Source organism: Corvus hawaiiensis, chromosome 4 (genome assembly GCF_020740725.1).
Source record: "Corvus hawaiiensis isolate bCorHaw1 chromosome 4, bCorHaw1.pri.cur, whole genome shotgun sequence".
In the NCBI taxonomy this organism is placed as follows: domain Eukaryota; kingdom Metazoa; phylum Chordata; class Aves; order Passeriformes; family Corvidae; genus Corvus; species Corvus hawaiiensis.
Window position 1 is genome coordinate 1,808,785 of NC_063216.1, and position 15,470 is coordinate 1,824,254.

At 45.4% G+C, this 15,470-nt stretch overlaps 1 protein-coding gene across 27 annotated transcripts in view; it reads left to right on the plus strand.

Moving 5' to 3' along the window:
• Nucleotides 1-15,470, plus strand: part of CACNA1C (calcium voltage-gated channel subunit alpha1 C) — a 465,784-nt gene that overhangs the window by 418,267 nt on the left and 32,047 nt on the right. For 21 of the 27 annotated variants that reach the window (XM_048301198.1, XM_048301175.1, XM_048301189.1 and 18 more), the window contains 2 exons: nt 9,851-9,883; nt 12,794-12,922. In XM_048301198.1, the coding sequence (XP_048157155.1) occupies nt 9,851-9,883; nt 12,794-12,922 (162 nt within the window). The remainder of the gene's footprint in view (nt 1-9,850; nt 9,884-12,793; nt 12,923-15,470) is intronic. The other 6 variants (XM_048301199.1, XM_048301182.1, XM_048301181.1 and 3 more) reach the window with 1 other exon arrangement.

Consider the following 15,470-nt stretch of genomic DNA (forward strand, 5'->3'; position numbering starts at 1 on the left):
ATCGAAGGCAAACACATATAAATTAATTTTACCCTTTCTAATACAGTCAGTACAGCACCCTCATTTAGCTCTTGCCTTGCTTCCCCTACACTCTCATGCACCAGCTAGCCAAACACAAGAGGGGTGTTTCTTTTATTATTTCTTAATAGACATCTGGTTTTAAAATGACTGTGCTCTTGCCATCGCTCCCTGCTCTGTTCTTTGTGGAGACTGTCTGGCACAACCTGCCAACAAAATGACTTCTGCTTCATATATCTTCCTGGGCATCTGCTAAACAGGACCCATTCCCTGCTGCATCCAGATGACCAAGCTGTAGGGACTGGCTTGCTGCTTATGGTCAGCTGTTTGATGGCCAAAAATTATGACTTCGCTCTAATTGCTGTTGCAGAGTAATGGACATCCCAGCTGGTCACATCCCAGCTGTTGTCTCCAAGTCCACTTTGAAGCTCAGAGACACCAGTCAGCTGTGCTGCCTGCTGAGCCTTGTCTGAGTGGCTGAGAGAAAATCTCCTTCATCCAAAGCCAGACATCTTCACATAAGATGAACAGACATGAAGGCAAGGATGCCTCAGCTGTAAAGAAACACTTGTTAATTGAAAAAACATCAAAACAAATTGATGTTTAGAGACAGGGAATTTTAGGCTCAACTGTTTGACCATACTTGAACATAGTAAATCACATACACTGAGCATTACATATCATCTAAACTATCCCTACCTTTGTTTTTTTTAATCAAAGAATTAATCGAATCAATACTAATTTATTCTTGGAAAGATGTGTAGAACAATAAAATGTTGCTCAGTAGCTTTGTAAGATCTATCCCCGGTCTCCATATGACCACTTCTAATGTTTTCTGATAATGCCTGTGATTGGCATTTCAAATCCCAGAATGACTCGTAGGCTTTATTGTATCCCATATTATCATACAGAAATCCAATATGAGTCTGTAGGCTGGTTTTTTTCTAGGAAGTGTTCTGCATCAACATTAAATAACTTTCTAATTTAAAAGGCAATGAAAAGACATGGACTGGGAATTAAATACTAGCTGCTACAAATCTCAGATGAAAATGGTCCATAACAAACTCTCTGTTTGTGCTGCTGGTATCTCTGGATATCCCCCCTTGAGAAAAGATTAATTACACAAAACTGACAGGGGCTGAGTTCACCTACAGTTATCTAGAGCCTTTTGCAATCCACAGTCCTGCTGCTTTGGAGTGAAGGTGGATTGGGTTTTCTCCTGCTTCCACTGGCATGTGCAGTTTCTTTAAGCACCTTCATCAACGCACAAGATGGTTCATTCAACATCACACTGTCCCAGAGCCTTTGGGCTTCCCAAAGGATGGATCCTGCAACACTGCATGTGGAATCTTTCAGCTGGTAGCCTACCTGCCTTCCTTCCCGAAAAAACTTCTCCTGGTCCAGTCTCCATCTGGCTCCAAGAGTCTCCAAAAAGTTATACTGAGGAGTGGGGATTTTACTGCAGACCACAGGCCTCCTTCCGACCTTAACACCTCCAGTGTAATTCCCCATCACTTATCCAGGACTTGTACAGTACCACAAAGAGGCTACTGAAGTTTCCTTCTGGATTCGTGTGCTCCTGGAGTCCTACAAATTCCAAAGGTCTCCCTCCTCTCTTCGGCCTGAGGCTGCCCAGAGAAACCCGAGGAACACCAATACACAGAGAACACCACGTTTCACTCTGCTCTTCATTTTTCCTTCTTTCTTGTCCTTTTCCCACACCATGAAATCCTATCAGCTAATTCAGAAATAATTAACCAATATCTGCAGAAGTGCTCAAACATTCAGTGCACAGAAGACAAGCACAGCCACGGCAGAGGAAGGACATGCCTCTGGGAGTTTGCTGAATTCCTCAAATCTCCAGTCTATGGGGAAGAAGAAGCCAGTAGATGTCACTGATCCTCTCAGGACACAAAGCTCCTGCCTATCAATGACTCAGGAAGTTCATCTCAGAGAAGAGCTTTGTTGCCATTCCCATTTCCAAGGTAGGCCGTGGGATGCTACAAGGAATGGAAAAATCAGTTCTTATACAGTGCACAACAGCATGCCTTTAAAGTCATTAAGACTGCTGTGAATGTTTTGAACAGTCTCTTTCTTCTGTTTTATTTTGACATCAAAATCAGTGTCATGGTCCTAGTACACAAGAGCCTGAGCAGGCCAAGTGTGTCAGAGACCATCTCCGTGCTTGCAGACCTCTAGAGCAGCTGTGCCTTCACAACACTGCTACAGATAAGAAGTCAAGATGATGGATTTATTTGAGTGTTTAGGATGAAGGAACCTGGATGTGAAAATAACTGTTACTTGGAATGAGTCAAAACCAGATACAGGCTGTGCTCCTTATGGAAAACCTGTCCCACAGATTTCTCTCCCTCTTCCCTCCCAGACAACAACAACAACAACAACAACAAAAAAAAAAAAAAAAAAATAGAATAATGAGCAATGTAATGCAGAACGTAAGTCTTTCTAAAGAGGTGGAGGAAAAGACTGCCCTTTCCAGCACAGTGATAAATACACTGCTGAGTTTGATGTTTAAAAGCCGTGTTAACTTTGCCTTAGGAAATGCACATTGGACTGCTTAGGAACAGCAATGAGGACACTGTTGGATGGTAATAAAACTGAGGAAAGCTGGAGAGATACGAGAACTTAAATTCTCACTCTTGCTCTCTCTCCATCTTGCTCAGTGGTCTGTTCTCTCCCCAAGGTCGTGTCCCTCAGGCTGCTCCAGGCTGGGACAGACTGATCATCTCCTTTGGGAGCCATTGCCCTGTGAATCAAGAACTGGTCAAAGGAAAAGGCAAGTTTAATGAAAAAAAGTTCATCACACATGGCTCCTGGCAGAGGTGTTCAAATCAGCAAAACCTCTCCTCTGTTACTCAAACAGAAAATCCTCAAAGTCACTCTACCTGTAAAACAAAAGTAAAAGGTCCTGCACACAAGTAGCTTTCAACATTTATTTTCATGGCTCAATTTATCTTCAGCAGCTTCTCATCCAGATGTTCTAGGGCTTTTTTTGGCTGCCTGTCCCACAAAACACAAATGATGAAACACAGGCAAGCTGCACCTGCCTCTCTGAGTCAGACCAGTACCTGTACCTGAAGATGAGCACTACATCTCTGATAGTGGTTAGTAGCTGCTTCTTTCACAGGAGTCCCCCAGCCTTGATTACCGTAAGACTTGATTACCCAGAGCTAATGAGAAGGATTATTAAAACATCCTGAAAATTAAGAATAATTTGCATAGATATACTTTACCAATTGTTCTGCTTTTCTGGAAGTCATGGGAAAAAATAGAGCTTTTAGCTGTGTAAAAAAGCAGCCCTTTCATTACTTGTCCTCTAATTGTCAATCTAGGGTAATCTGCATAACCAAATTAAAGCAATTGACTTTCCTTATATTTACCTTAAGCACTTGGAACCATAAGACTACTGTCTGACAATTTCATGGGTATATATATGAAATTAATTAATAAGCTATTCAAATTGGTATGATTTGCATATTTGAAGCTAGTTAGAAAAGCAAGCTCCAGAATTTCAAAATCTTAGAATACATAGGAAATGAAGGGGAAAAAACTGATAGCTGCAGGACTCATTTGCTTAAAAAGTTACCTTGACCTTATTAACTGTATTCAAAACAGGCTTTTGTTGCATAGGGATATGGTAATGTTTCCCCTGAGGTCTGAGATCATGTGGAATCAGTGAAGGATAAATGCATATATATTGCATGGGGATGAGCTGACACTTGGTGTCTGTTGGCCCCCACGAGTTAGTGCAGGCAGAAATGTAATGGCAACTTCATTGCAGATGTCACATTTCTCCTAATTCCCCTTATTGCAACAAAGGAAATTTTAAGTCCCTGCTGCAGGAGAGTTCAGTCTCCTCTGCAGAGCTGAGTATTAGCATGTTATGCTGCACTGGAACACCCAGAGCTTTTTCCAGGGAAATCAGCAAGGCGTTCACCATTTGCCCCAGTAAAGGCAGCATCACACGCCTCAATTCCCTGTTTTCCTGTAAGATGATGCCCCTTTCTAATAGGCATTAAATGATCCAAAAAAGCCTCTAGTGCTTCACCCAGATTAGAGCTATAGGGAGGCTGGATTTATTTTGTTTCCAAAAGCCCCTTGGAACATTTTTTTGTGTTTTAAAATAGAATGAAAATTTAAAGTTGAAAAACTTTCAGTAAAAAATAATTTCTGTTGAAATAATCAAGATTCAAAACATATGCTTAAGTAAAGTAAAAGCCGTTTAATCTGGCACGGATTTTTTTTCCTTAGTTATATATGATTTATAATGGAAATGTAAACCAAATTAAAATGTGTGAGGACAAAATGTGAGATATCAACCTTACATTTCTGAAATGCCTGTTTCAAAATTGGCATGTTTCTAGAGAACATTTGACTTTCAGCATCAGCATTCTTCTGACAGAAAATATTTTTGTAGGGAAAAAAAAGTTTTATTTGAAATGTTCCCAGAAATTCTCAAAGAGCTGCACACTTAAAGGAAGAATGCACAGTTTGAGAAGCTTTTCTGGTTTGGTTTCTTTTTCTTTCCTCTGCTAATAATTTGATTTCACTGTAAGGTTGTGGGAATTGACAATTACGCCATCTGCAATCCAGTAGTTTTCCCTGTCAGAGAAATACCAGATACGTTTCTGCCTGGCCTTATAATAACTTCACAGACTTTGGTGGCTGGTGGGTTATCTCCAGGGTTCTTGTGATTAAAACCTCAGACAGCAGTGGCAGACAGATGGCTCTGGAAGGGGCTGTGGTAACTCCCCAGTGGAATGGCAGACTATTACCTGCCAGCAGCCAAGGTTGATTTGAAACCCTGACTTCTTCCAGCTCTCCACAAAGACTTGTGTAACTCAGCCTCCTGAGGTCACTTCAGAGTTTTGACACTACAGATACAAGAGGATGTCTTGTGTCTTCTTCTACCATGGCACAGATAACTTCTAAACCTCTTTTTTTCCCATACTTTGGTAAATTCTTGTTCTTCTTGAAACTCACAGCCTTGCAGATCCCATCTCAGTGTAACCACGTGGGAAGGAAAACTCTGGGGAAGAGCAGTATGGTTTGTCATTGCCGTATTTGCACTTTTAATTCCCCTCCACAGCTTGCCTATGGTTTTGATGAGTTCATTTCCCCAGAATGGCTCTTTCCACCCTTCATCTTGTGTCCAAAGTCACAGACGCAGCATGGCTGAAGCAGGACTCTTGGAGGAAACCTCTATATACAAAGACCTTGATCTAGAAAAGACTGACAGCCTACAAATGCAAAGAAACAACACAACAGCCCACTCAGGCGAGCTCTGCAGAGCAGATTCTCGGGGGGCACCCTTTCTGCAGGGAGGAGAAAAAAGCAAGAAGTGAACATTTATTACCCCCTTCCTCATGGGACAAGGCTGACAGACCAATTATCAAGTTTCCAACAGATACAGCATCTTCATAGGCAACTTCTCATTCCCCAACTTCAACAAAAATCAAGGAAATACCTTAGCAGACATCCATCACCAACAACCACCCACTCTAAGTAGTCTCCTAAAAGCTTCATCCACGAGTCACAGTTTCCTCAGTGGAGAGATGCCATTACAGATTGTTTGTCACAAAAAGCAGCGTAAGCATCTGACCGCTCCTTCTCTTGAGAAATATGAAGCTACTCTGTCATGTTGTGGTGCCAGCATCTCAAACACACATTTCCTCTCATATCTTCTAACCTAGGGCTATCAGGCATAACTAGAAGGCTGCAGTTGTACCTCTGCATTGACTGAGACAACTCTAACTAGCAAAGCAGCTGTAGCATTGTGCATTCAGCTGCCTAAATGCTCTCCAGCTCCATTAAATGCTCTCTTGCAGAAGGAGATTCCTCCCTATGAATAAAAGTGTTGTTAGAAAGTAAAAAACAATCAGCAAGGAAGTTTTGCTCCTCAAACATCAGGGAAAAAGTCAGTTTGGACTTCCTAGCAGAGGCTGGATCCCCTCCAAGGGAATTGAACTCATCTTCAGAGTGTCCTGTGGTGTAAAAGAATTATTACCATCAGCAGTGCTGGCAGTGGGAATGCTCCCCGCCTGTCCTGTCATCTCAGTGCTTCAACAGCTACTGAACAGCTACTGATACTTATGCAGCAGTCAAGGAGGCTCCGTGGTTATATGGATTAAATATATACTGCACAGACCTAATGAAGCTCCCTTTCAGGCATTCCAGGTGCTGCTTCTCTGGAGAGCCATTACAGTTGTCAGCCAAAAGCCCCAAGGAACTCAAGCCTCCCAACGTGGTCCCCCATCTCTAGTGTTTCACAAGGGTGAGGTGGGATTAATATCTCTTCTCAGGAATTTTCTACTGAAACTTCCATTTGAATCTGTTTATTAAGACACTATCATTCTCTTCCAAAGCTTTATCTGTAAGATATGCTAAGCCATGGATATTTCAGGGAACTTTGATATTGCTGTCACTATACAAAGCCTTTTTGCCCATATTTTTGCTGCTGTTTTTCCAGCTCTGAAAAGCCACATCATCCCTTCTCAGAATTTCAGAATGGATTGCGTTACAGCATAAATACCCGACTATTTTCACTGTTACATATTGCTCTTGAAAGATTGAGACTGGTTCTCCTGGAGTGCAAATTTTATCCTCTCCTAGCACAACCTATCCTCTTCCAAAGCACAAGCCATTAAAAACTTTATCCTTGACCTGATGGCAGTATCAGACACCAAGTTTGATTTGTGAGACATTATGGAGGTTCCAGAGGACTCGGAGGAAGTTATGTTCTTATGTCCCCAGTAAACCTCACTCTCACCTACCCAGGCAGAGCGTGATTAGCAGGAACAGAATTACCTTATCCAGTGCTGTGGTCTCTGAGATTTTAAGTATCTCTCCATTGAATAAACCTGGCTTCTTTCCCAGAGACTTCTTTACCTGTGATCCCTGACTTCATGATGGGTGTAAGCTTTGCCTTTCTCTTTTGTACCTGTAGGGGCTCTAAGGATGCTCACAGGTTTGCAGCAGCTTAAGCAATTTATCTGTTTAGAAAGCTGGTGTTCTGGTACACACTGAACATGAATGAGATGTATGCAGGCAACAATATTCTGAGGAGGTTTTCAGACATGTTCCAGGGATCACTCAGTCTTTATCCTACTGAATTTTCACTTGGGCTTCTAGAACCTTCTCTTCTCTTTCTTGGCCTCTTTTGACCTCTCCTTAGCATCTCTGTTGCCTTTTTAGATATAGTGACATCAAAAGAAAGAAAAGAACCAAACCAAACAGTTCTCGTTGTACTCATCCCCCCGAGTGTCTTTACACAGGTTCGTCCTGCCTCAGCTATCTCTTTTCCCACTCAGCCTGCAGGTTCCCTTCTACATCACTCTAAACATGGCCTTGGACTTGTGATTTATACCTCAGGTCCCTTTTCTGTATGAGGTAAACTGCTCAGAACATCATCTGTGCCTGATCTCCCTGCTGTGGAGCTTTCCCATTCAGTGTGTTCTGGCTACTCATGCCCCAAAAGAGAAGGGCAGGATGGAAGGCTTGAAGTTCCTTTGCAGGTTAAACCCCATGCAGGAGCAGAGACAGCTGTAAATTAAACACTACAGCCAAGAGTGCTTTCTGCTCAGTGGTGTAGCTTCTCCAAAAGCTCTTTCAGAGACATTAAACAGACAAGGATTTGTTTTTCCACTTTGTTCTGAGACTTGTAGAAATGAAATCCTGTCCATTTCAGATGGGCAACAGACACTGGCTTTCATTCCCTGTACTTGTCACCATGCCTCCATCTCTGGGAACTGATGTGACCACTACATTATCAGGTGCCAGTTGCCTGGCCTTGTCGTAAAATTGGCATTCCCATATTACTGGCAAGGCTGAAGATTCTTGGATAATCCAGCAGTAGCTCTCTCAGCTTTAGAGTTCAGAATGGCCACACTTGAAAGTTCCAGTAATGGGTTCTCAGATACCTGTGCTTGGGTCCATGGCACAGGTGGTAGGATTTGTCTCCTTTCTGAAACCTTTTTGGGTATGAGAAAATGCATTCAGCAACCCAAAGCTGGGGATTGATTTCCCCCTCATGAACTCACACACTGTGCACAAGCACAGCAGGAACCTCAGCCCACAGTGCCACAGTTTGTATAAATCCCATCTTGCCAGCACTAGCAGAACCGTTCCCGTGCTGCTTTTGAGCCCCTACCATAGGTTGTGATATAATTTGCTACATTTTTGACCACATCTTAAAACACCAGCCAGTTAGCTCAGGGAATAAGAGAAGAAATTACAATAAATGCACAATTTCCCACAGCACCTCAAAAGGCTTCTTCAGCCTGTCAGTCACAGATGCACCAACAGTGTCAGCCAGAAAGGATGGAGAACCCCAAAAATTTTCTGGCTTTCTTCACTTATTTGGAAGGTAGTTTCTATCAGGAATGCAGCAAGTAACAGAATAAGGGTTCTTCCACTGTTAGAAAAGGTGATTTGCAGAACTAGAAAGAGGAAGGGGGATAGGACAGAGAAGCACTTTGCTGGAAAGATGTTTGCCTAGCAACACAAAATCAAAATCTATGCCTGACCTGTACGAAATGTCTCTATGGGCACTGCTGCTTTATTTGGTATTCAAGCCAACTTTCACCTGTATGTGATCTGAAAACACAAGAGCAAACATGTGAAAGAGGAGGATGAAAGCAATGAAAGCTAACACTACCAAATCAATGAGTTAAACCCGAATTATTATATGATAGGTGTACCTTGGCTTTTTAATTGTTCTCATTTGCCTATATCACCAAATAGGCTGTGCATCCAAACTACAGTTTTTCTTTAGGTAATACAATGCCAGTTTGATTACTGCAGCATCCTTGGAGAGCAGGAGCATGCTGCAGGAGTCCTCCATGGCACTAGAGGGGGATTCTGACTCTGACAGAAGAAGAAATACATCAGTTCCCACTTTGCTAAAGTAGCAGACAGGTTTGGCATATGGTAGAGGTTAGGCCTGAAGGATTATGTTACTATTGAACTGAAGGACTCCTAATAAAGACAGTTCTATTTAATTTACAATTCTGCTTCTTACACCTAAGGATACTTGCAGCCTTGGGTACTTTTTAGAATTGCTCTCAGCATTGGAAATGGCCCCAGAGGTTAATCAAAATGTCAGGCCGAGTGTCTGCAGCAATTTGACTCTTCCAGGCGTGACCAGGGCTTGGCTCAGCTCAGCCTGGCCTCCAAGAACACGTCCATTGGGTCCCTAGGGCTTTGCTGGGAGGTGGGTGAAGGTGGAGCCGGCTAATTAGCTGCACCAACCCACTTTCCAGAGCTGGTGGTGAGTGTTGTAGGGTTGCCAAGAGCCAGACTCTCCCAACCCATTGTCTCACCCGGAGCTGTGTGTAAGGGGATGAGGATATATAAACAGAAAGTGTTGCTTTAGCACTGGGATATTATGGGTTTACAAATCAGACGGATGCACTAGAAGCTGGCTGGTCCCTGTGCAGACATGGCCTGGATCTGAGTTGGAGAGCTAAATCAGCCCCTGTATTGAACTCACAGTAGTGATACAAGAAACGTTTTAACAGTTCAGTGCCTCCACTGCCAGGGTGTCCAGCACTCAGGAGACACTGGGTGTGATTCACATGTGCTGGTAGTGGAGAGAGCTGACATCAAATTCACTGGCAGTTGTAGCTACTTCTGCCACAGCCAGCGTTGATCCTGGGCATCCTAGGGAATAAGCCCAGCCTCTTGTGCATTTCTTTCAAATTCCCTTTTGCCCTCTTCTGCCATTTTGTTGCTCCTGTGTTAGCCAAGACCTAGTTTACTAGGGCTCTTGATTGGAGACTTATTACAGCTTATTTCTGTCTGCCTTTCTTTAAAGCCAGCTGAACATACCCAATGCTCTTCCTCTATGGTAAGACCGAAAATACAGACCACCCTCCCAGCTTCTGTGACACTCTTTCTAACACACTCCTTTTTTCTCTTCTCCGTGATCACAAGTTCTCTCTCCAAGCCCAGCCTAGTTATTTGTGCATGAAGCTGCCATGTCGTGTATTGGTGTGAGTCTGGTGTTCACATGAGCTGTGAATATGCTGCACATGTGTATCTCTTGTGCATCCCGAGCTTTCCTTTGGTCGAGTTAACTGTTGTTCTGCCTTCTAATGAACCACCAAGAGAGAACTGGACCTGGTAAGATTTCTTGTTAGCCACAAGCCATGCCCCTGTGTCACTGTCAATGTGACGCTGAATGAGTTTGCAGCGTGACTTCATGGCCAAGCCTCCAGAAAATAAAGCGTTGGGACTCTGAAGCTCCTCTTCAATGAGGTGATTCACTGTAACATTTGAGTTTCTATTTTGCACAAAAAAGAGTAAGCGTGGTGAAATGGTGCACAAAACACTCTGCTGCCTTGGTGTGCAAGGCAGTTCCCACACCACCCCAACAGAGCTGCAGTAACTCCAGTTTCTGGATTGCCACTCTGCAGAACCTCCCTCCTCTGGCAAGGATACGCCTTCAAAAAGCTGGATGAAAGCCAGGAGGAAGCAAGCAGGGCTACTCAAGCATCAGCTAATCTGTAGCCACCTAGTTTTAAAAGGCCTGTAATCTTCTGAGGCATCACTGAGTTTTTGGCTAAGTGGTTTGATGCAGATTTGCGTCAGGGAGGAATTTGTTCTATTTCATCTGCTGCTTAGACTTTGCTTGCTCTAGGACGCTAAGAGGGCAGAGAGAAATTTCTGCCTACAGTAGCTGCCTCCTCTCAGCAAGGAAGGACAAAGGAATACTAAAACCTCTGTCCAGATCCATTTCCCAACTTGCTGCCACCTAAAAAGCCAAACCAGCAAGAAGAGAAGCAGGTAGAATAAGAAAACACTGGTTTTTCAGACACAACCACAGCAGGATTGCTGTCCGCACTACCTTTAAATCTGGATCTCAGCTCTGTTTTAGATGGTATTAGAGCTTGGCTGCTATAGGACTGGGAGAGCTATTTGACCTTACAGTTAGCCCTCTGGGACCATAGCACTGAGAGTATTCAGTGCCATGATTTTTGATTCCTTGGAGGCCACATTCCCTCCTTCACCTCAGAGCTACTCCCTCCAATTCACTGAAGCCCACAGCCTGATGTCCAAGTAATCAAACAAGGATGATATGAGGTGTAGGGAGCACTCAGGCTTTTCCTTGACACAGCCTGTCTCCCTAATCTTTTTCACCCAGTTACTCCACGGGCAGCGAGTGTCAGCTTTTGCTACAGACTGGAGGAAGCTACCTGGTGACAGATACACCACAGACAGACAGACAAACAAACTGCAGCTGGGTGCAATCCTGAACTGTTGCACATGGTGCTGAGCTCTCTGTGCGAGCCGGGGTCACACCCCAGCACGCAGCTATGGCCCCTGTGAGGGGACAGGGACAGAGCTGAGCACCAATCTGCCCATCCTGGCTCAGAAACAGGAGCACACACAGGTGCACATCTGCATTTGGATATTTAATCCCAGAAACATCCATCCGGGCTGCTCCTGTGCCTTGGGGTTTATCAGAAGAAGACAGGCCAGCAGCTGCTGTTTTCACTGCCCAGTGACAGGAAATCCAAAGGGTCTGTTCTCTCTTGGTTTACACAGTGGTGAGTAGTTAACAGCAGGGGTGATCTGCACTGTTTCTTCCTCCTAAATGTTGCTCTTTCAGTGGTGTTTAGACTCCAACTGCAGTCTTTGCAGCCTGGGTGGGGACAGAGAGGGGGTTTCCACGCACTTTGCTCCACAGCAGGTCAAGTGGCAGGGTGACAGTGTTATCTCCCCCTGTGACAGGAGGTCACATTCCCACAGTGCTGCTACCAGAAGACACCATCTCCACAGGCTTGTCACAGTATTTTAGGGGGTTAATAAACTGGAAAATGTGGCATTTGCTGTGCCCTTGAGCTAGGCAGTGAGTCCTCTGCCAAGACCAGGTGAGCCTGCTGCTGCAGCAGCCTTCAGATGGATGTTGCCTTCACGCATGTGAAGGCTGAGGAACGTGAGAGCTGGTTACAACCCCAGGGGAAAATGCTTAGGGACAAAGCAGATGCTGTGAGAAAAAACAGGCCAGAAGAAAGACTATTTTAAAATACTCCACGCTTGAACAGTAGCAGCGAAGCCAAAATAAAATGTTCAAATAAAAACAAAAGTCAGTGCGCAGACTGTGGGAAATACAAAGGGGTCATGAGAAATGAAAAAGGCCCAGCAGCGGGAGCGAGTGACCAGGGCCCAGCCCCCAGGAGCATGGCCACAGCAGCACAGGGGCAGCCAGGCTGCCAGCGGTGCCAGTGACACCAGCACACACCGTGCCCCCACGGGGTTTTGCACCCCGGGGCAAATCTGGGACCTGCTCCTGTTTCCCAGCAGAGCAGGCAGCATGTGGCTGGTGCCCGACACCAGATTCACCAGAACTGCTGGCTGAGGCACTCACTCAGGTGAAACACTCAAGACAGGTCAAAAGGGAAAGTGTCTTTCTCCTCCAGTGCAACGTCGATGGGGAATTGCCTCTTTCCAATGTGAGGAGATGTAATGGAGGGGTTTACAGCATAGCCTATCCCTAATCCCTGAATGCCCAGGCAAACTGAGGGGAAATGCTGATGGCCTTGAGAGCCCCTGTTGAGTAACCTCACCACCATGGGAGACAGGGCAGGCTTGAGCAGCATTGGCCTGTCCCTGGGGTGCCAGGAGTGAAAGCTCAGGGAGCAGGACCAGGACAAGGAACAGTGCAGTGAACTCTCAGCGTAGCGTCCTCTGTGGCCCAGGGCCCTCGTTCCTCTCGTGCTGTTGTAACTCCTGCCTCTGTGCCAATGGCTTCCAGAACGCAGAGGAAAACTCTCGCATCTCAATCACCTTCTTCCGACTCTTCCGCGTGATGCGTCTCGTGAAGCTCCTGAGCCGAGGGGAGGGCATCCGGACACTGCTTTGGACCTTCATCAAGTCCTTCCAGGTATTCCTTCACTTATCTCTAAGAAAGACCTAACTCCTTTCGATTTCCCTTGGTGGCCTCTCGGGGAAGAGGTTTCACCCCAGTCCCTGAGCTCAAAGGCACCCAGGGACAAGTGGCACGAATGACTCAAGCAAATGGGACTCGCAGGGAGTGACTGCCTGGGTATGAGTTTCATCTTTAAAGCAGGAGTTAATTGCTGGAGACCCTCCTGAACAGCCTTAATAGTTCAGTTCAACTCAATTACTGCCTGTCTGTAACCCTTCGATCTCATCTTTTTTTTTCCTTATTTGAGCTGTATTTTATATGTGTAACTTTAAGTGAAATACACAGCTATGTGGGGAAGGCCTGGGTGCCAATTAAGTTTCCTTTAAGCCTTGTTTTGAGGATTTCCAGTGAGTATTAGAGGTGTGTGGCCTCCATACTTTCATCCAGGAAGAATTCACCTTTTTAGCCCCACTCTTTTGAGCTGGTAACAATGCCGAGTTATTAAATTGCTGCTGCTTTTTTCCCCGGAGACAGGTTGCATTTCAGTGGTAGGTAAAGTTCCAGAGTAGATAGGAGGAAGTGAAGGAGACCAGACTGGATAAGAATCACCACCTTTGGAGGAAAAGAAACACCACAGTTATTTGCTAGAAAAAAAACTAGCCGCATATAGCAAACTGATAGTTAGAGATAAAACATAGCATATTCCCACATTTTAAAAGTACTTGAGCTGGATTTACTGGACCAGTACAACCTGGATGTCAGCTGGGGCATATCCAAAGGAAGTGTCAGGGAAACACAGCACAGGAATACAAATGGTGATCCAAACATGAGAAAATATGCAGGACACACCACTGGACAAAGGTGTGAAAGAGTAACTTGTGCAACACACAAGTCTTGAAACAGCAACTACATACCCCTCAGACTGAGGCTTTAAATGGTCAATAGCTTTTGTATTGACTCAAATGGAAAAGGAACTGACCCCCACTTTAAAACTTAAACCTCACCAGCCACAACACAAGCTGGGACCAAAGCCTGCAGTGCTGTGGCTCATCGCAGCTTCTGTCTCTTGTTGGCAGAACTAGCACATGTGCATACCAGGGATCAGCATGGACTTTTTCCAGTGCAGCTCTCAGAGGTCTCAGTAGCCAGACCACCAGGCTTATTCAAAAGACTCATTCTGCACACTCCTTGACTTCCAGAGGATCTAACCCTGCACAGCAGGTTTCTGACACGTCCATGCCACAGTGACTTTTTCCATTGCTTGCACAGTTGCCAACTTCCAGGTCGTTATTTGAGCAGCACCACTGGGAACCATTTTGTTTGCATGCGTAGGAATGAGATTCCCTTGGCACAGCTCAGCCATCCCTGATGCAGGGGACAGTCACACTTTCCAGTTTCAGCTTCTCCTCCCCTTGCCCTTGTGCCCCTTCAGCCTCTTTAGCAATAGCTCGCCCTGAGCTGAACTTGTCACGGCTCATGGCTGGAGAGAAGGAGATGGATGGGAAAGGGAGCACCTGGTACTTCCCTCCAGTGACCTTCAGACCTCTTCAAATGGAGAGTCACTTTAGGCAGGGTTGGAGGGTGGTGGGAGAAATTATGAAGGGAGGGATCTTCCACAGCAGGGGAGGGAAAAAAAAACCAAGGCATTGCAAGCAAGTGCGTTTTCCCTTGAAAGCCTTTAGCCATTTATAACATGGAATTCTCTGCTCCAAGCTCCTCCTCTTGCACCTACTGGGAGGCTCCTTTGGTAGCTAAGAACAGCCACTGTGCTGCTCTTAACTCAGCCACTCCCACTGCCAGAATGTGGGATCCCAGCAGACTTTGGCACAGGCTCTTCAGTGTCCCCACATGCTTCCAGGAAGCATCTCCGCTCACACAGGGCAGCCAAAAAAGCAACAAAGTTATGGAGTTGGATCCCATGGTAACTTCCACGTGCCCTGGGCATGGCATGAAGTGCTGATGTACAAGCTGGGGCACTGGTCAGAGTGGTGGGAAAATGCTCAGCGGGGTTTCCGTCTGCAGAGAGAGAGAGCAGCAGGGTCAGGCTGGGGAGTGGGAGGAGTAGGAAGTGACAGGGTGCTGAGGGCATGGCAAGGCCGTGGGAATCACAAGGACAGAGCGGTAACGCCAGGGAAGGACAGAGCCAGAGCAGGACAGAGGCAGAAGAGTAGAATATGGGAGGTGAGGAGATGAAGGAGCCACGGGGAACAAGGGGCACAGATGAACAGGAAGGTGCATTAGTGGAGAAGAGTGGGCTGAGCAGAACATGGAAAGGAAGTGGAGGGGCAGACAGACAGGAGAGAAGACACCCATCCCCATCTGAAAAACAGAAGTTGTACTGTTATAAGTTTTACACCTCAGGTCCTGTCTGGACACTATCCCAGCAGCTCTCAGGTGTTGTGTGTGTCAAGTCCCAACTAAATCATCACAAAATGTTTGGAGCCCAATTCTGAGTTGGTGCTCTCTCCAGTGACATTGTGGGGTAAACATACTGATTTTTCTGACCCCCTAAAAAGCCAGACGAATCTGCCCCGAGCCTCAAGATGATGATTACAGACATTGT